This window comes from Solanum dulcamara, chromosome 6 (genome assembly GCF_947179165.1).
Source record: "Solanum dulcamara chromosome 6, daSolDulc1.2, whole genome shotgun sequence".
Classification (NCBI taxonomy): domain Eukaryota; kingdom Viridiplantae; phylum Streptophyta; class Magnoliopsida; order Solanales; family Solanaceae; genus Solanum; species Solanum dulcamara.
In genome coordinates, this window is record NC_077242.1 from 72,740,562 (window position 1) to 72,760,331 (window position 19,770).

General features: G+C 33.8%; 2 protein-coding genes and 1 long non-coding RNA gene across 3 annotated transcripts; all 3 read left to right on the plus strand.

Annotated features, from left to right (window-relative positions):
* Positions 1–1,101: 1,101 nt before the first annotated feature.
* LOC129891423 (uncharacterized) lies at positions 1,102–13,430 on the plus strand. The gene is made up of 2 exons (XR_008767194.1): positions 1,102–1,385; positions 13,306–13,430. It is a non-coding gene; the product is annotated as an uncharacterized LOC129891423 (long non-coding RNA).
* Positions 13,431–15,041: 1,611 nt separating this feature from the next.
* On the plus strand, positions 15,042–16,026 carry LOC129891424 (defensin-like protein P322). The gene is made up of 2 exons (XM_055966785.1): positions 15,042–15,194; positions 15,699–16,026. The coding sequence occupies exons 1-2, from the start codon at positions 15,131–15,133 to the stop codon at positions 15,869–15,871; spliced, it is 237 nt and encodes a 78-aa protein (XP_055822760.1). The 5' UTR covers positions 15,042–15,130; the 3' UTR covers positions 15,872–16,026.
* Positions 16,027–18,025: 1,999 nt separating this feature from the next.
* LOC129891425 (defensin-like protein P322) lies at positions 18,026–19,068 on the plus strand. Its single transcript, XM_055966786.1, has 2 exons — positions 18,026–18,186; positions 18,725–19,068. Exons 1-2 carry the CDS (start codon positions 18,123–18,125, stop codon positions 18,895–18,897), a joined length of 237 nt encoding a protein of 78 aa, XP_055822761.1. The 5' UTR covers positions 18,026–18,122; the 3' UTR covers positions 18,898–19,068.
* Positions 19,069–19,770: the final 702 nt, after the last annotated feature.

The window sequence follows — 19,770 nt, forward strand, 5'->3', positions numbered from 1 at the left end:
TAGGTAGCTGTTTTGCGATTGTTCTGTAGCAAAGCATTTACAAGATTAATTCGGATCAACTCTAAATTGTTAAGAATAATGTGATTCGAGGGTGTGTATGAGGAGTAATTCAGCATAAATTGATACCAACTCCTCATAATCTAGTAACTTAAACTCGATTAACAACTACTCCATTTATAAAATCATTTTTTGGTTTACACTCATTATCTCAAGTTTTGAATCGAACTAATTCATCGACACAAATATGAAGTATAAATGTATGTGTAAAAAGTAAATGTTTGAATCCATAAAAATTCAAATGGTTAATCCGCCTCCTTTTTCTTGAAAACTTTTGGTATATTACAAAATTTCAAAACAAGAACCTACAATTGTCTAAGTACGTAGTAGCATTTGCTTTGATCAACTTTCTCTAAAAAATAGCACAACAATATTAATATATTCGATGAAATTTCATAAGTGGAATCTAAGAAAGGAGAGCATACGCAGATTCTATTTCTATTTTATAAATATAAAAATATTATTTCTGATAGATTCTCGATTCAAATAAAATATTTCAAAATAAATTTTAAAAAATAGATAATAGTAAAAAAATTACGACGAAAATAATAATTAAAAAAAAAACAAAAACAATATAGTCAAAAGTAAATACGACAACTTATGATGTGAACATGCCTAAATTTTTTTGAATTTCAGACTCGTGATGTCCTTTTTATTTTTTGACAAAGCAACACATTATGGAATTGCAATAATTTCACAAAGAGACAAAGTGCAATGAGTCATTATGACCAGACTAGTCATTGTCCCACTTACTTTTTCCCACTACTAACAAAACATTGCACTTTAGCTACGAAATTTGTCATTGATTCGTCCCATCTTTATCTTTGTTTAGGTACCAAAAATTTATCGTTAATTTATCGTTAAATAAAATTAGCAATGACTTTTATTATTTAATTATAAAATTTGTCCATCACTAAATTCAATTTTTTTATAGTGTCCAAGAGTATAATGCTTTCCACATAGGAGTAGAAATTAAACTTCTTTCTGTTTTTATTGTGTCCTTTTTCTTTTTACCTAGAGTGGCCACAAGTTACATAGTTTGCTTGAAAATAGTATTTCCACTAACCAGTCTATTACTCCCCATTTTATATTAATGGTTCACGTTGCTAAAAATAATTTTATTTTCTTCGCACTTAGTTGTAGCTAAATTTATTGCTAGCCTATCGGCTAAAGCAAGCAACTTTCGATCGTGATTGCTTATCGCTTTTGGCTGTCTTCTTTTCGTCATTCGAGGTTTAAGTTAGTGCCGACAAAGATCTTTTGATTCTCTGCGATCGGATTGGCTTGGAAGAAACCTACCTTGTCTATCTCACCCTTCCTTCAGCTAAGTGAGCTTTCGCTTTTTCAAATTAATTACTTGTCAATTTATAAAAGTTAAGATAGAATTAATTATATTTTTTCATTTTATTCTTATAATTTATTCTTTTTAAAAGTGTAAACAAATTTGTAAGGTTTTAAATTAAAAAAATAAAATCTTAAGGAGGTAAATTAGTAAAATCGTCGTTCTTATTTATGATTTATTGAGAGGCGTGTAAAAAAAATAAACAACTAATATGAAACGGAGGGAGTACAATAAAGATAGTTGTGAATGGCCACAATTTCACTAATTCAAATAACATATAGATCAAACAAACACTCAAATGTAATCTCAACGGGTAAATAAGCACTTCAATTTTGAGAATGCACATTTAAACGTCTCAATTTGATTTCAACTGACAATTAAATTCTCCAATTCATCCTCATTGTACACCCGGCGCTTTGATATATAAATTTTGATTGTGTCTAGATATACATACTCAAAACTGAAGTTCTTACTTGTCAGCTGAGCTCAAATTTAAATATATGCTTATTTATTTTGCCAATTTAAATTTGAGCAAATTTACAATAAAGGCTATATACCATGTATACATATACACTATTAAAAACATCGCGAAATAAACGTCAATTTTAAACAAAAATTGCATTATATTCTTAAAATTTCTATACATCCGACCTTAATTCATATATATAAGCCAGCATTACTTGTGCAAAGTTCTGCATATGAACACTAGCTACAAGATCAAAAATTAGAATGAACAGTAAATGCTTTTTAATTATTAAGATATCTCGCGTTCGAATCTTGATTTTAATGGTGCAGTATTGCTTTATTATAAATGACCTTTGATATGTCAATTTCAGAATAGTGGACATATATTTGGTGGACCACAATATCTTTTATCTTTTACCTTTGTGTTTCAGAGCAAGTTGTTGCAAAGTTTAAATGTGCCTGTGCAAAAATTTGTCTAAGTGATATTTGTTTTAATTATTTTTTTTTAAAAAAATTATTTTAATTTTTTTTTTCTTATTTTACAATTTTTTTAATTCTAACTTTCGATATAACATGTATAAGATCACAAAGTTAATAATCATTTAAATATATTTAATATATATTTAGTTTAAAATTATGAAATTTAAAAAATTTCTCTTTTCTTAAATTCGGTATCAATCAAAATAAGCCAAATAAATTAAAACGAAGGGAGTAACTTTGAGCCCGTTTGGATGGGCTTATAAGTTGGTTTTAGCTTATTGTGTGTTTGGCTACCAACTTAAAATGTTAAATTTAAGTCACAAAGTTCTTAAAGTCACTCAAAAATAAAAAAAAATGGAAATCCTAGCTTTTTTTGGAGGGCTTAAAGCCATTTTCTTTGATCATGGAAATTATTTTTATATCCCTTATATTTTATTTTAATTCCTAAAGTACCCTCTTTAGCCCTAAAATTCACATTTGCCAAACACATCAACAACTTATTTTCAGCATAAACACTTTTATCCAAACACTCAACTGTTTATTTATAAAAATAACGTTCAGCACTTAAAAGTTCTAAAAGCACTTCATATATAAAAATTATTTTTTTAAGCCCATCCAAACGGGCTCTTTATCTTTACCTCCACTTTAGTAGCTTAAATTCCCACCAACCAACACCATAGACGTTTGTACCATCATGAGTAGAGGATAAATATAGCTGTTCGACGTTTCTGCTAATTTTTCTCGAATAATTGAGTTTTTCTTTTATTAAAAGGAAAATACAAAGTTTTTATATTTAATTAGTCATTTTTCTTGTAAGAAAAAGTTTATGACTTTTATAAATAGAGGTTCATCCCTTCTAACTTAGGAGCATTCACAATGTAGTCTTAGGGGGCTTTGAAAATTTTGTGTAGAGGGAGAATTTGTGAGACACAAGTGTTACATTAACGAACCTCTTTGTCACGACCCCAACCCGCTGTGACTGGTATAAACTAGAATAATGACTGAGTCCCCATAAACTCAGCAAAAAAATAAAAAATATCAAATATCAAGTAGTGGGGAAACACCCTAGAAAATTGAAAGTCGTCCGTACCAAAACTCTAACAATGTCTGAAAAGGAAAGGAAAACACTCTCACAAGAAAATATAATAATAAAACAGCGTCTAAAGTCTTAGTCCTGGAAAAGGGAACTAGAACATGAAAGAGTCTATCGCAGCTTGAAACAAATAGCTCACCCTTGAACTCGAACAAGCTTAATCTTCTAAGCGAAGTCTCTCCGCAGTCGGCTGAATATGCTATGTACTCAAGAAAAAGGTAAAGCAAGAGTAGTATTAGTATAAAAAAATAATGGTGTACTGATAGGATCACACGATTAACCAGTAAGCGGATCATAGACAAGTAAATTCAACACAATAAACATATACACATATAGAATATGTCAACAACATCTCAATATCACAACTTAATGTCTTCCACAAGCTATAATTTCACACAAGGGTCCTCTCAAGGGACCTACAAAAAGGTCCTCTCAAGGGACCTACAAACAATCAACTTTATTTTGAAACGTGACACCCGATCCAAGTATGTGTCGGAAGGTGACATCCGATCCAAATATGTGTTAGAATGTGACACCCGATCCAAATTATGTGTCGAAACGTGATATCCGATCCAAAGATATCACAATCACAAAAACATTCAATGTTTACAATATTTATACCACCAAGAACAGGTTCATCACAATAACAGGCCAGCAAGTGATCATTTCATCCATAATCTAACAACCTATTTATATACACACATGCATACCATGAAGCAATTTAACAAGTATATGAAACACATACGGGAAACTAGACCATCACCTATCTCAAATTCAAGCTTTCACAACCTTACAATGCAAGAGTCTTTCCTATCCGGGTTCGTTCTTCTCGTTCTTGGTCTATAAAACATTAAATACATATCGAGGATCAATATAATGGCCTAACTATCAGGAAATATAACAGAATTTCACTTCCTAGGCCAAACCCATGATCCTAACATTACCCTAGGGCTATTTCCCACCATAGATTTCAGCTCAAACCCTCCCCCAATGATTATCACCCATACTTCTAGTTTCTAGGAATCAAAGTATGAACATAGAGAGTAAAAACCTTACCTTAAGTGTGAAAATAAGTGGAAAATCAATGGCAATCGTCTTAGGTCGCCTCTTGGGGTTTTAGAAACTGATTGTTGCAGAAAAGACCATTTCTGGTCTTTTTCACAACTTAAGTCGCAATTGTCCCGCTCTGGCAGCCCCGCTCTAGCGGGATATTCGGAAATAGTAAGCTAGGAGTTTGTGCTCCAAGCCCTCATTTCTCAACACACCCTTTTCAAAAATGCATTAAAATTATACCCTTCACGCCAAATTCAATTCCGAGACTTTTACTTGCCCGAATGTGATTTTGCGAAGTCATAAATCATCTGTGTCATCTTGAATATCAACTTGTCCAATAAAATTATAGATTTGACCTTCTATTATTTACGTGATCACCCTAGACTTCACCTGACTCAGAATTTATTCAAGTCTGACCTAGGCTCAAATTTTTTGAAGTTACCACCCTAAGTTTTCTAGCCCAAAATCCTTCCCCTTTGGCCTATCCCTAACGACTGGAATAGATCGTTACAATAGATACTAATTTACCCATCACTCATCCCTGAGTGACTAACTAGAAAAAATAAGGCTAAATTAAAGATAGAGTAGTACTTGTTTCGTCGAATAATTGAGGATACTTGTCTCGCATGTCTTTCTCAGTCTCCCAAGTAGATTCCTTTACCGAACGATGTCTCCATTGCACTTTAACCATATTGATCTCCTTATTCCTTAATTTCAGACGTCATGATCAAAAATTGCAACTGACTCTTCCTCATACTAAAGTTCCATGTCTAATAATACCGAGTCCCATTTAAGTATGTAGTCCCTATTCCCATGGAGATTTTTTAACATAGACACATGGAACACCGGGTGTACCCTAGATAAGATAGGTGGTAAGGCCCACCTGTACGTCACTGGCCCTACACAATCAAGAATTTCAAAAGAACCAATATAGCGAGGGATGAGTTTGCCCTTCTTGCTAAACCTCATCACCCCTTTAATGGGTGATACTCTTAGAAGTGCTTGCTCACCAGCTTCGAATGTCATATCCCTCACCTTGTGATCAGCATACTCCTTCTAACGACTTTGAGCTGCTAGAAGCTTAGCTTGGATGCTTCTTACCTTATCTTGAGCACTCTTCACTAAGTCAACTCCAATAGCTCCACTTCCCCAGTTCAAACCACTCTATTGGAGACCTGTGTCCCCTCCCATATAGGGCTTCGAATGGTGCCATATCAATACTAGAGTGGTAGCTATTGTTGTAGGAGAATTCACACAAGGGCAAGAACTGTTCTAATGTCCCTAAAGTCTATCACACATGCCCCCAACAGACCTTCTAGCACTTGGATAATCCTTTCTTACTGCCCATCTGTCTATGGATGTAAAGATATGCTGAAAGTGAGTCGAGTACCCAGCTCATCATGCAACTTACTCCAAAATTTAGAAGTGAACTACGTACCACGGTCTGAAATGATAGAAAGGGACACCCCGTGCAGCCTTACTATCTCCTTCACATAAATTCTGGCCAACTGTTATGCATTGTAATCCACTCTAACCGGAATGAAATGTGCTAACTTCGTTTATCTGTCAACCACCACCCAAATAGAGCCATGCTTTCCCAAAGCCTTAGGAAGTCCCTCCACAAAATCCATGGGTATTCTCTCCCATTTCCATTCAAGAATGGGCATTCTTTGCAACAAACCTGCAGGTTTTTGGTGCTCATACTTTACCTGTTGACAGTTCTGACACTTGACTACATATTCAGCTATGTATTTCTTCATACCCGGCCGCCAATATAGTTGTTTCATGTATTGATATATCTTAGTCACTCCAGGGTGAATAGAGTATCCATGAGATTCAAATAGAAACTTTTGAATTAGTTTATCTACTCAGGAAACACAAATCCTTCCCCTAAAATGAAGCACCCACCTGCATCTAGTGTTGAGTCTGGAGCCTTGCCCATCAACACCTTCCCTCTAATTTCATTTAAGTATACATCCTCAAACTGCTTGGTCTTGATCTCTTCTATGAAAATGGGCCTTAGATCAACTTCGGTCATTATCCCACCTTTCTCTAAGATGCCTAGCCTCATAAATCTGGCTTTCAAGGCTTGAATTTGTTTAGCTAGGGGCCGCTTAAAGGCCCTCAAACAAGCTAAACTGCCCATGCTCACCGGCTTCCGACTCAATGCATCTGCTACCACATTAGCCTTGCTTAGATGGTACTAGATAGTAACATCATAGTCTTTAAGAAACTCCATCCACCTTCGATGTCTCAAATTCAAGCCCTTATGAGTGAACACATCTTATAAGCTACGATGATCAGTAAAAATCTCACACTTGACACCGTACAAATAATGTCTCCAGATTTTTAGTACAAACACTACCGCTGCCAACTCTAAGTAATGAGTCCGGTAATTTCTCTTATGCACCTTCAATTATCGCAAAACATATGCTACAACATTCTTATCCTGCATCAACACAGCACCCAAATCGGAATATGAAGCATCATAATAAATAATGAAATCTTTACCTTCGACCGACATGGTCAAAATTGGTGGTGTGGTCAAGAGAATTTTGAGCTTTTGGAAGCTCTCTTCACACTTGTCAATCCACTCGAATATTACTTCCTTTTTAGTCAACCTAGTCAAGTGAGTAGCAATAAAAGAAAAGTTTTTCACGAACTGGTAATAGTAACTGGCCAGTCCTACAAAACTTCTAATCTCTTTCATAGAACTAGGCCTAATCCAATTCTTAACTGCCTCAATCTTTTGTGGGTCCATCATTACTCTTTTTATGAAATAACATGGCCTAAAAAGGCAACTGAAGGCTGCCAAAATTCACACTTAGATAATTTCGACCTTTGTCTTCCCACATACCCAATACAATTCGAAGATAATCTGCATGTTCCTGTTCACTCTTTGAATACACCAATATATCATCTATAAACACTATCACGAACGAATTCAGGAATGGTTTGAATACCCCATTCATCAAACTCATGAAGGTTGCAGGTGCATTGGTCAACCTAAAGGACATTACAAAAAAATCATAGTGCCCATACCTGGTCTTAAAAGCTGTTTTGGGCACATCCTCAGATCTAATTTTCAACTGATGATACCCAGACTTAAGATTAATCTTTGAGAAGACTGAATCACCTTGTAACTGGTCAAACAAGTCATTAATACGAGGCAAAGGATATTTATTTCTGATGGTGACCTTATTCAAATGTCGATAGTCAATGCACATTCTCATACTACTATCTTTTTTCTTGACAAACACCACCGGAGCACCCCAAGGGGAAACACTAGGATGAATGAACCCCTTATCAAGAAACTCTTGAATCTGAGTTAAGCTCTCTCAACTCTGTCGGAGCCATATGGTAGGGAGGAATGAAAATTGGATGAGTACCAGGCTCTAAATCAATGCAGAAGTTTATATCTCGATCAGGACACATACCAAGCAAGTTTGAAGTGAAAACTTCCAAAAATTCACACACTACTGGAATACTCAATAGAAGGAGACTTTATCTCCACATTCCAGATATGGACCAAATAGACCAAACAACCCTGCCCCACCATTTTTCTAGCCTGGAGAAAAGATATGACCTTAGTTGGCTTAGGCTTGTACACCCTTTCCCACTCTAACCTTTCCCTCCTTAGGATCTCTAGAGCCACAGTCTTTGCATTGCAACCAAGTCATGCCTAAGATCACATCAAAATCTGTTATATCTAGGATCACTAAGTCAACCCAAATATGATATCTCATAAACATAACAGAACAAGAATGATACACATGGGTGACTATGACTGACTCTCCAACAAGGGTAGAAACATGAACAAGGGCATCCAATATATCACTCAATGCATTAAATCCCAAGGCATATCTTACAGACACATAAAAATAAGTAGAACCCAGATCAAATAAAATAATAGTCATCCGATCACAGATAAGAATAGTACCTGTGATAACTACGTCAGATGCCTCTGCCTCGGTCTTTCCTGGAAATGCATAAAACTGAGCTCGGTTATCTTGGAGGGCCACCTCCTTGCCTGGCTGGATTTCTCCCTAACCTGCACTATTACTGTCCCGGCTTCTCAGATTTCCTCCTCGCCCACTTTGTGGACATCCTCTGCCACTATTCTCTCTAGTTGCTGGAACTATTGCTCGGGCCTGTTGGGGTGCTGAAACTGTCCCACGAGGGTAAGGGTACTCCCTCCGTATATGTCCCGACTTTCTACAGTTAAAACAACTGTGATTAAAAGATGAGTAGCAACTTGAAAATGATGCTCTCTGGCCCTCATGGGCCTGATGCAGGTGCGGAGTACCTGAAAAGCTGTCAGTGGAAGTGGATAGTGCTGACTAAATTGGCCGAACAACAATCACCGGCCTTCCTGACCCTTTGAAATAAGACCTTCTGGAATAAGACCCCTGGAAGTTACCTGTACTCTTGGGCCTTTTAGCCCAAGCCTTGGCTTACCCATCCTTCCTCACACCTTCAACTTTTCTAACAGAATTTGTGACCTCTTTGAAGCTCCTGCTGGTCTAAGTCATATGAATAGAAAGTACCTGCAACTCAGGGTTCAACTCCTTCATGAACAACCTGATCCTCTCCTTCTCAGTAGTAACCAGTTGAGTAGCATACCTGGACAGTGCATGAAATTTGGCCTCATAAGCAGTCATTGATAAACCTCCCTGCTCAAGGGTCATAAACTCATCCTTCTTCCTGTCCATCATGGTACGGGGCACATACTTCTCTAAAAATAGAGCACTGAACTGAGTCCAAGTGAGTGGTGGCAACACAGACGAACAACACTCCACATAGGCCCTCCACCACTGCTTGGTCTCTCCCTGCAGCTAGAAAGGCACAAATTTTACTCCATGCTAATACATTATGCCCAGCTTGTGTAGCCTCTCATAGCAATCAAGAATAAACTCGTAGGCATCCTCATTTTCAGTACCATGGAAAATTAAAGGTTTGAGCTTGAGAAATTTGGTGAGCATGTCATGCTCAATACTAGTCATCACATGACTCATTAGTGGCCTGAACAATGCATCTTTGCCTACCACTTTACCTGTTGGCTGAACTGCAGCAGCAAATGGACGGTCAACAGGAGCTAGTGTTGTGGGCATGGTGGGGATAGAGCTAGTGCCAGCTAGCTCACTCAGGAATGTCATGATCTTTTGGGCCAAGATTGGATCCAGAGAGGGGATACCAGCAACCTCAGTTTGGGTACCCTCATCTTGTTTTGCCTGCTCCTGTTCCTCTCCATCTTCTACCTCTCTCTCAAACTCATTCTGGGGAGCCGGAGGGGCCTCGCCTGCCATCACCTTCTCAATAGGGACCTCTACTCTGGCTGGGCTACCCTCCCTCTGCCCCTACCTTGCCTACCTCCTGCCTCTCTCTCTGCCATGCCCTTGAATGTCTAGCTCTTCTTCAGGCTCAACTGGAGCTACTAGCCTGACACCGTTGTAACGTGTGTTAACCATCTACGAACATGAAAGTGAAAGCAATTAGATACCAATTTGGATCACCAGATATCAATTAGAATCAAGTAATAACATAAAGGAAGAAAGACAGTGAAACTTTTCCTAAAATCGTGTAGGCTCTCGAAAAAAAGTACAAACGTCTCCGTACCGTTCCTCAAGACTCTACTAGACTCATTTTGATATGACGAGATCAACGAACCTAGGCTCTGATACCAACTTTGTCACGACCCTAACCCGCCGTGACTGGTACTAACTCTAACTCTCCGGTGGGAGAACCATTTTAACAGACCAATAATAAAAATTGAAATATGTACACAAGCTTAGATATGCAGAAACAGGATATAAACTACATAATGACCGAGTCCTCATAAACTCAGTAAAAAAAGATCAAATATTAAGAAATGCAGAAATACTCTAGGAAACTGAAAGTCGTCCGTACCAAAACTCTAATAATGTCTGAAAAGGAAAGGAAAACACTCCCACAAGAAAATATAATAATAAAACAGTGTCTAAAGTCTTAGTCTTTGAAAAAGGGACTAGAAAGTGAAAGAATCCATGGCAGCTTGAAACAAACAACTCACCCATGAACTCGAACAAGCTTAATCTTCTAACCGAGGTCTCTTCGCAGTCGGCTGAATATGCCCTATACTCAACAAAAAGGCAGAGCAAGATTAATATCAGTAAATAAAAATAATGGTGTATTGATAGGATCACACGATTAGCCAATAAGCGGATCATAGACAAGTAAATTCAACACAATAGGCATATACATATACAAACTAAATCAACAATATCTCAATATCATAACTCAATGTCTTCCACATGCTATAATTTCACACAAGGGTCATCTCAAGGGACCTACAAACAATCAACTTTTTTGTCGAAATGTGACACCCGATCTAAGTATGTATTGAAATATGACATCCGATCCAAATATGTGTCAGAACATGACACTCGATCCAAATTATGTGTCGAAACATGACACCCGATCCAAAGATATCACAATCACAAAAACATTCAATGTTTACAATATTTATACTACTAAGAACAGGTTCATCACAATAACAGGTCAGCAAGTGATCATTTCACCCATAATTTAGCATGTTTTTCTATTCATATACACACATGCATATCATAAAGCAATTTAACAAGTATATGAAACACATATGGGAAACTAGACCATCACTTACCTCAAATTCAAGCTTTCACAACCTTACAATTCAAAAGCCTTCCCTTTTCGGGTTCGTTCTTCTCGTTCTTGGTCTAGAAACATTAAATACATATCAAGGATCAATACAATGGCCTAACTATCAGGAAATATAACACAATTTCACTTCCTATGCCAAACATATGATCCTGACATTACCCTAGGGCTAATTCCCACCATAGATTTTCAGTTCACCCCCCCAATGATTAGCACATACTTCTAGATTCTAGGAATCAAAGTATGAATCTAGGGAGTAAAAACCTTACTTTAAGCGTGGAAATCCGTGAAAAATCAATGGAATCACCCTAGGTCGCCTCTTAGGGTTGTAGAAACTGATTGTTGTAGAAAAGATCATTTTTGGTCTTTTTCACAAATTAAATCGCGACTGTCCCACTCTGGCGGAACAGATCCCGCTCTAGCGGGATATGCAGAAATAGTGAGCTCGGAGTTATTGCTCCAAGACCCCATTTCTCAACACACCCTTTCCATAGATGCATTAAAATTATACCCTTCATGCCAAATTCGATTCTGAGAGTTTTACTCGCCCGAATGTGATTCCGCGAAGCCGTAAATGCTCCGTATCATCTTGGCTATTAGCCTGTCCAATCAAATTATAGATTTGATCTCCCATTATTCACGTGATCACCCTAGACTTCACCTGATTCAGAATTCATCCAAGTCTGACCTAGGCTAAAAATTTTCGAAGTTACTATCTGAAGTTTTCTGGCCCGAAATCCTTCCTCTTTGGCCTATCCCTAACGACGGGAACAGGTCGTTACACTCTTTGTATTCTGAGTGAATTGTGTGAGGTTATTTCTCTCAATATTTTGTACTCTCATATTTATCATGGATTGTTCATCTCCTCTTGTGAACGTAGGTCGATTGACTGAACCACGCTAAATATTTGTGTTTCTTTTGATATATTTTTTCGTCTTATTACTCATGGTCTTTCGAGACTTGTTTTGCCAGCTTTCGCATGACACCTGATTATTTTGGTCCTAACAATAGTTTCTTCATTTTATATTATTAACCTATGATGATCTAATATATTTTTTGAGAAAGTTTTAATTAAAAGTATATTTTGTTAAATTATATTATTAATGATGCTTTGAAATTCTAAATTTCACTACTACTCTCTCCATTTCAAAATAATTATCACATTTTACTTTTTATAATCAAATCATGATATGAAATTTTATGTTCAAACGCATGCAAAATCAGGGCAAAACTATACTTTCGATTACGGATTCGATAAAACCTCTATTAATTAACATAAATTTTATATGTGTGTTAAAATTCACTTAAACATGTATAATAATGTATTAGAAATTTCATTAATTTTTTTATTTTAAAAGAATTCATAAATTTAAAATTTTAAACTTGCCGACATTGGTAATTTGGAGATGGTATCTCTGAGTAAAAGATAAGGACAGCCATGACATATGTCAGATAGTAATTCAATTATTGGTCATAAATAATGACATATATTTAATTTGCACTATATTTATTACCTTTTTTTCTTTTTCTTTTTAATAATTTTTTTCACCAATTCAACGTCACACGTTTTCGAAATCTGACAAACTGAAGTGTTATATTAGCTAAACTTAAAAAGTAGTAAGGTGTTATTGTCAACTTTAATTAATCAACTATTTCAATTATTCAACATATTACTAACTCAAACTCAAACAAGTGTCCGGTGATACGTGAGTCTCGATTACTTCAACTTACGAAATAATATTTAGATATTTTTAAAAATTATGTATAATATCAGTGTTAGATGTTCAAGAAACACAATAGATTTTCTAACTGAAGTGTCTAGATCTGTACTCACGAATTAAGATTCTCATTTCGTACGTCTTATCTTCCCCCTCCATTCCGTCCCACTTCTATCTCGGTCCCCCCTATCTCCTTAACTCTTACTCCCTTTCCGTTGGACAACCTTAGTTAGTTATTCAACGCTACTAATTGAGTGACAGCATCTAGCTCTGCTGTCGGTAAGAATGTAGTTGGCGCCTTTCGAATTACTTTCTATTTCTAGTTAGCGTTGTTTTTTTATTGCAATTAGCGCGCTTGACTAATAAAATAGAAATAGCCTTACTCGCTTGTTTAGTAAAGTCAAGTTTTTGGCCTTATCTTACAGGTGACGATGACGTCGAGTTGACGGCAGAGAAAGACTCGATATTCAGGCGAGCCACCTGGGGGTGTTGTGCGTAGTAGGTTTAGTATACCCAGCCCAAACAAACAGCTTCGAAACAAATAATAAGGCGTGTGCCGCGATCATGAAGGACTACCAGTGATAGACTGGAGGAAGGTAGGGATGACGTCAAGTCCGCCTTCCCCTTAAGGGCTTGGCCACACACGTACTACAATGAAAATTACAATGGGAAGCAAGGTTGTAACACAGAGCGAATTCGGAAAGATTGCTTCAGTTTGGATTGTTCTCTGCAACTCGGGGAACATGAAATTGGATTTGCTAGTAATCTCGAATCAGTATGCCTCGGTGAATATGTATCCCAGGCCTTGTACACACCGTCGGTCACACCCTGGCAATTGATTTCACCTCTATTCCATATTAATTGAATTTTTGGAGCTTTTTTCATAGTTCAAAATAAGTGAATTATTCAAAGTTCAAGGTAAATACTTGAAGTTTTTATCATTCTTGCCCTTCATTTATATTTTTAGGTGATAAGTTCAAGAGAGTTAATTGCTCGTATTTATGATTTTACTTTGAATTATTTATATTTTCAAAAATAATTTAACAATTACGAAAATGATAAAAGTGAAAAGTAATGTTCAATTTATGTCCTAAACTTTTTTTCCTAAGAAAGTGTGTATTCTCTTACAAATTTAGTTAATATGGAATAAAATAATTATATAACGGGTGTATATTTGATTAAATATATATTTATTTATTTTAATAAATATCTATTAAATCAAATTAAACCCATGTAAATTAGATGGTCGATTTTTGACTAATATTGACATGAGGATACACAAATGTACACGTAAGTGACATATATAGAAAGTAGTGTAATTTTAAAACTCATCATGCTAAAAGTTAGAACGGAATCCAAATTAAAAAAGGAAAGTAAAAGGTCATATATTATTTTAACTTGGGATAATTATTCGGATCTATTACAACTGGTTTTTTTTTTTTAAAAAAAACAAAAACATTATCTTTTTTAGATTACTTTAACTTGATGATATAGAAGATCTTTTGAGGTGTCAATAGTCAATACCCCCAAAAGTTTAAACTTATAGTTACACATATTCTTTATCTAAATTTGTCCACAAATAGAGTTGATTTATTAAAAAAATGAATTTAAATTATTATATATATATATATATATATATATCATGAATTATAAATAAAACAGAAAATATGTCGTGACAAAGTAAAACAAGATTATAATTTTGAATTACCAACCATGGACGCAATATTCCATTTAGTTCGTTTTAAGTGTTAAAAGCCAGCTATATACGAATAGGGTGTTACTGTCAACTTTCATCTTTTGGTTTATCTCTTTTACTTTCTTATTTTAATTTATTTATCTTAATTATTATTTTTTAATCTGTTTGAAAAAATATCTTTTTCTTTTTAACAACTTTTTAACTATAATTTTTTTCACATAATATATTTAATCCCATAAAATTTTAAAAGTATTTTTATACATTCTATATATTTAATATATAAAAATAACTTAGTAAATATACCTTACATCTTTGTTTCTCTTAATGACTATGAAAAGAGCCAAACCCACAATTAAAATAAGGAAGTATGTAATTTAATTCAAATTATCAAATAAAAAAATATTTATTATTTATTTACTGTGTCATCTTCCACAAGATATAACCCCTATAAAACCACATATATACTAGCCTCAATATCACTCACATAATATCAAAAAAAAAAATATAGACCTATATAAAATTTCAAGGTTTTTCTTTCTCAAAATTCTGTGAAAATGGCACAATCCATGCGTTTCTTTGCTATTATGTTTCTTCTAGCCATAATTGTCATGGCCACGGGTTCGTCTTCATCTTTATCATCAATATTTTATATATATAAATTATATTCAAAATTAATTAATCAATTTTTTTAATATTATGTTAGTAATTAAGTCTATTTATAGGGGATAAAACACTTTTTATCCCCTATAAATACTCCTTCCATTTTATTTTTATATGATTTTGAATGACACTCAAAAATTTAAGAATGTAAAAGAAATAATTTAAATCTTGTAAGATTGAATTAAAGGTGTGTAAAATAGTGAAAATATAGTAGATCTTATGATATTATACCTGTTATGTCAGTTTTCAAAAGTTGGTTTTGTTAAGGGTATATACTAGGAGAATGTTGAAACTAAAAATTTATATATATATATATTTTTTTTTTCTTGAAACAGACTAAGAAAAAAGAGTGTAAAGACATATAAATTGCAAAGTAGGGAGTATATATATACTAATTTTTTGCATTTCATCAGTAATCTGTTGTTAAATAAGGTGATAGCTAACATGATTATTTTGTTACAGAGATGGGACCAATGAATATTGTTGAGGCAAGGCATTGCGAGTCGAAGAGTCAACGTTTCAGGGGACCATGTGTGAGAGAGAAAAATTGTGCCGCGGTATGTGAGACCGAAGGATTTTCCGGTGGAGATTGCCGTGGAATCCGTCGCCGATGCTTTTGTACTAGGCCATGCTAAATGAGTATTAATAATAATTTGAATTGTGTGTAAAGAAGAAGTACTCTTGAATAAAGAACACTGATTGTTCAAAGTTTGTGCTAGTTTTGTTTCTAAAACTAGTTATCATCTTTGAATTGTATGCAATTATGGTGCAATAGAGTCGTAATTCTTCATGCGGTGTATTATTAATGTCTTGTTTTTCTGAAATATTATGGATAAAATTTGTGTTTTGGCCATTAATTTTTGTCAATCATTCATAATGATATCTTGATAAACATATTTAATTAATCTTCAAAAAAGTATCAATTTTTCATTCTGTTTAATTTGATTTTTCAAATTTTCCGTCAATAGAAATATTGGTTAAAGTCTTTAAGGGTTGTTGGGACGGGGATGAAATAGACGAAGTTATTCTATGAAATTAATTATCTCATTACATATATAAAATAATTAATTATGTCATTATGATAAATAATCTCAAAACTAATTACAATAAAAATCACAACTATAACATATTTAGTGAAATTATATTAAATGGGGTTTAGAGAAGGTACAGGGTATAGATATTTTATCACTATTTTGAGAAGGTAGAGAGACTGTTTTGAAAGATCATAGGCTCAAGTGTTTCAAACTCAAGTAAAAGAATAAGAAAAAATAATGAAAAAAAGCATAATTATTAATAAGAAGAAACAATGAAGAAAGCATAGCTTTTAAAAAGAAATAAAATTTACAAGAAAAAAATAATAACAATAATAAAATAGTATAATAATTGAAATACAGTATAAAAGCAGACAACATTTCACTCCTACTAACTATCCACTCTAATACGCAATTCTTCACTCCTTCTTATCTAGATTTATGTCTTTGATAATATAAAGTTACATCAAATTTTATCTAATCACCTCTCCAATGTTTCTTCGGACTACTTCTACCCATCCTAGTATTCCCTATAATTAGCTTCTCGCACTTTCTTATGGGGCGTTAAGCACGTCTCTATACATATTCAAATCATCTCAAATTCGCTTTTTCTTATCTTATTCGTTATTAATTAATACTTCTAAATATGAAATTTCGATATTATTATCTTTCATAAAAAACGCCCCCTTAGAGATAAGACAATAATTTAATTATTGGTCATGTGGTAATAATTGAATTATTGTCCTTATCTCGACAGATAGTAATAATTTTTCATCTTTTTTGCATTTCTCTTTCACCAATTCAACATCACACGTTCTCGAAATCAGACGAATTAATGTGAACGTTTAGCTGCAACACAACTTTTGAAGTACTTCCTTTTGTTTCATATTATTTGATATTTATATTTAAAATAAATATTTTATTTGTTTAATTTCAAAAATTAAGAGAAGTTTATAATATATTTTAAAAATAAAATAACTATATAAAATAGTAATAATATATTTTATTTGTACGTGATCACAAGATTTAATTTTTTTTTAATTTTTGTTAAATTTTGTGACAAAATAAAATTAGATAAATAAGTTGAAACAGAGAAAGTCCTACTTAAACATATTACTAACTCAAAGTTAGACAAGTTTGTTTAGCTACAATGTCCTGGTATGTATAGCAGGTGTCTATTATCTAGTTAACTAGTCCATTTTTAATTAAAATTTACGTTGGATATGACTTTTTTAAAAAAATAAAATTATTTTTTAAAAATATAAATTTATGATTCAAGTTTTAAATTTTAAGAAAATTAAAATTATAAACTTTCTATATAGGATAGGATATCTAGTAGGCTTTTGATCAAGGATTTCAAATATTTTTTATTCAATGAAACTTTGTTTGGTTATATTTTTTGTAAAAATATTTAAAATAATGGTCATGTAGTAAAATATTACTTCAAAAGTGAAAAGTGCATTGAAAATCAGGTTATAAGTTGTTTCCTAATTTAAAATACAATTTAAATTTTTCACGATCAAATATTAAACTCAAAAAAAAGTAAATTTTTTTTGGGGAAATAAATAAATAGGAGTATTTTAGAGATTTAAATAGGATGATATGGACAATTCTACCCCTGACTCAAAGAGTATAGAGAATTTGTCCATATGTATATATATTTTGAAAATTGTTTTGAAAAACAACAAAGAAAAACGTGATTTGAATGACCAACTATTCCAGCAAACATTTGGTACAAGTTCACGTGACATTCATTTTAGCAACTTTTATCTATTATAAAAAGCCACACATATAGTAGCTTTAACATATATCAACAAAAAATAAAATTGTAACATCTGTTTGTGAAAATTAATTAATGGCACACTCCATGCGTTTCTTTGCTACTATGCTACTTCTAGCAATGCTTGTCATGGCTACGGGTTTGTTCTTTTTCATCCTTATCATTTTTTTTTAGTATTCGGTATTCGAAATCAATTGACTTTAATTATTCACATGATTTGAATTGAGATTTCTAATTAAGAGCGAGATCAAAGATTTTGACCATCTCACCACATTTGTTAACAATTTTCTTAATTATCAAAACTTACAATGTTGTCCTACCATAATATTACTATTATGTTTTCTAAGCAGGATGTATCTTTGACTAAAGCTTGAAATTTAAGAACGGTAAAATAGATTTCTGAAAATTGTGGTTTTAAATTTGAAATGTGTGTAACGTATCAAAATGATTTTATACTTCTTGTTATAATAAACTTGTAGCTAATATGATTTTTCATTGAATAAAATTAATGACGTTTTGTTACTATTAGCTACAGAAGTTGTACATTGTTAATTCCTATATTTTTTTTAAAAAAATTTCTAGTGATCTATTAACTTTAAATCTTGGATCGACCTTTTCTGTAACATATATTATATGAACCTAATAAGTGATTTACGTTGAGGTATTTTTTTTTATAGAGATGGGACCAATGAGAATTGCAGAGGCAAGAACTTGCGAGACGCAGAGCCATCGTTTCAAGGGGACGTGTTTGAGCGAGAAGAATTGTGCCTCCGTCTGTCAGACCGAAGGGTTTTCCGGTGGTGACTGTCGTGGACTCCGTCGCCGTTGCTTCTGCACTAGGCCATGTTAATTAAGAGTATTATTATTCATGATATGTAAGGAAAAAGTTTGAGAGAAAGTACTCATGAATAAAGCACACTATGATTGTTCAAAGATGTATTGTGCTAGTTTTTGTTTGTAAAACTAGTTGTGATCTTTGAATTGTATGCAATTATGGTGCACTAGAGTTCTCTTAATTCTTCATGTGGTGTATTTCTTGTTTTCTGCAATATTATGAATAAAATTTGTCTTTAACCACTAATTTTTATATATAGTGTCAAGTGTGTACATGGGGGCCCACTACAAGGAAGTGGGAAGACGATGACATTATATAAATGCTGTATTAAGTTGTTTAAATTTCACAAATTAAGTTACCGACATTTAATTTATATTTGTATCAAATGTCGTATACTTCAGTGTTGCGAAATTTCCGACATCTACCTAAATGTAGGTAAATATTTTATGACATTTATTTTGCGACATTTAGGCGCCAGATCTTGATTTCTTATTTATATCTGTAACGATCCGAACCGTCGTTAATTTCAATTAAAAAAATCACAATAATCTGGCTTGACTGGGTCCCACTATCCAGCCAAAGCGGGATGGTCCCGCCTTGACAGTGCCGCCAGAGCGGGAGTCGTGGAACAGAACTTAAGTCGCGAATTTCTTATTTTCCCCACTTCTGTCAAGTGTGAGTGAGGCGAGGGTTTCTGCAAACCCTCCAAAAAGGTTGCTCTTGAATGAAGAAGAGGGGGGGACCTCAGCTTTTGGAAGGCTTCAACCCGTGGAAATCAATCTGGTCTTTGCCCATGGAACATCTGGAATCAATGATTTCAGTAGTGTTATCTATCTGCGAATGCTTGGCGCTCAGGTAGGCTAGGCTTCTTTTTTCTAAGTAGTAAAT

Excerpts from the sequence above, each read along its gene's own strand:
- LOC129891425 (XM_055966786.1), top strand. The coding sequence starts at position 18,123 with ATGGCACACTCCATGCGTTTCTTTGCTACTATGCTACTTCTAGCAATG. Across the intron at positions 18,187-18,724 it reads AATGCTTGTCATGGCTACGG|AGATGGGACCAATGAGAATT; the intron begins GTTTGTTCTTTT and ends TTTTTTTTATAG.
- LOC129891424 (XM_055966785.1), top strand. The coding sequence starts at position 15,131 with ATGGCACAATCCATGCGTTTCTTTGCTATTATGTTTCTTCTAGCCATA. Across the intron at positions 15,195-15,698 it reads CATAATTGTCATGGCCACGG|AGATGGGACCAATGAATATT; the intron begins GTTCGTCTTCAT and ends ATTTTGTTACAG.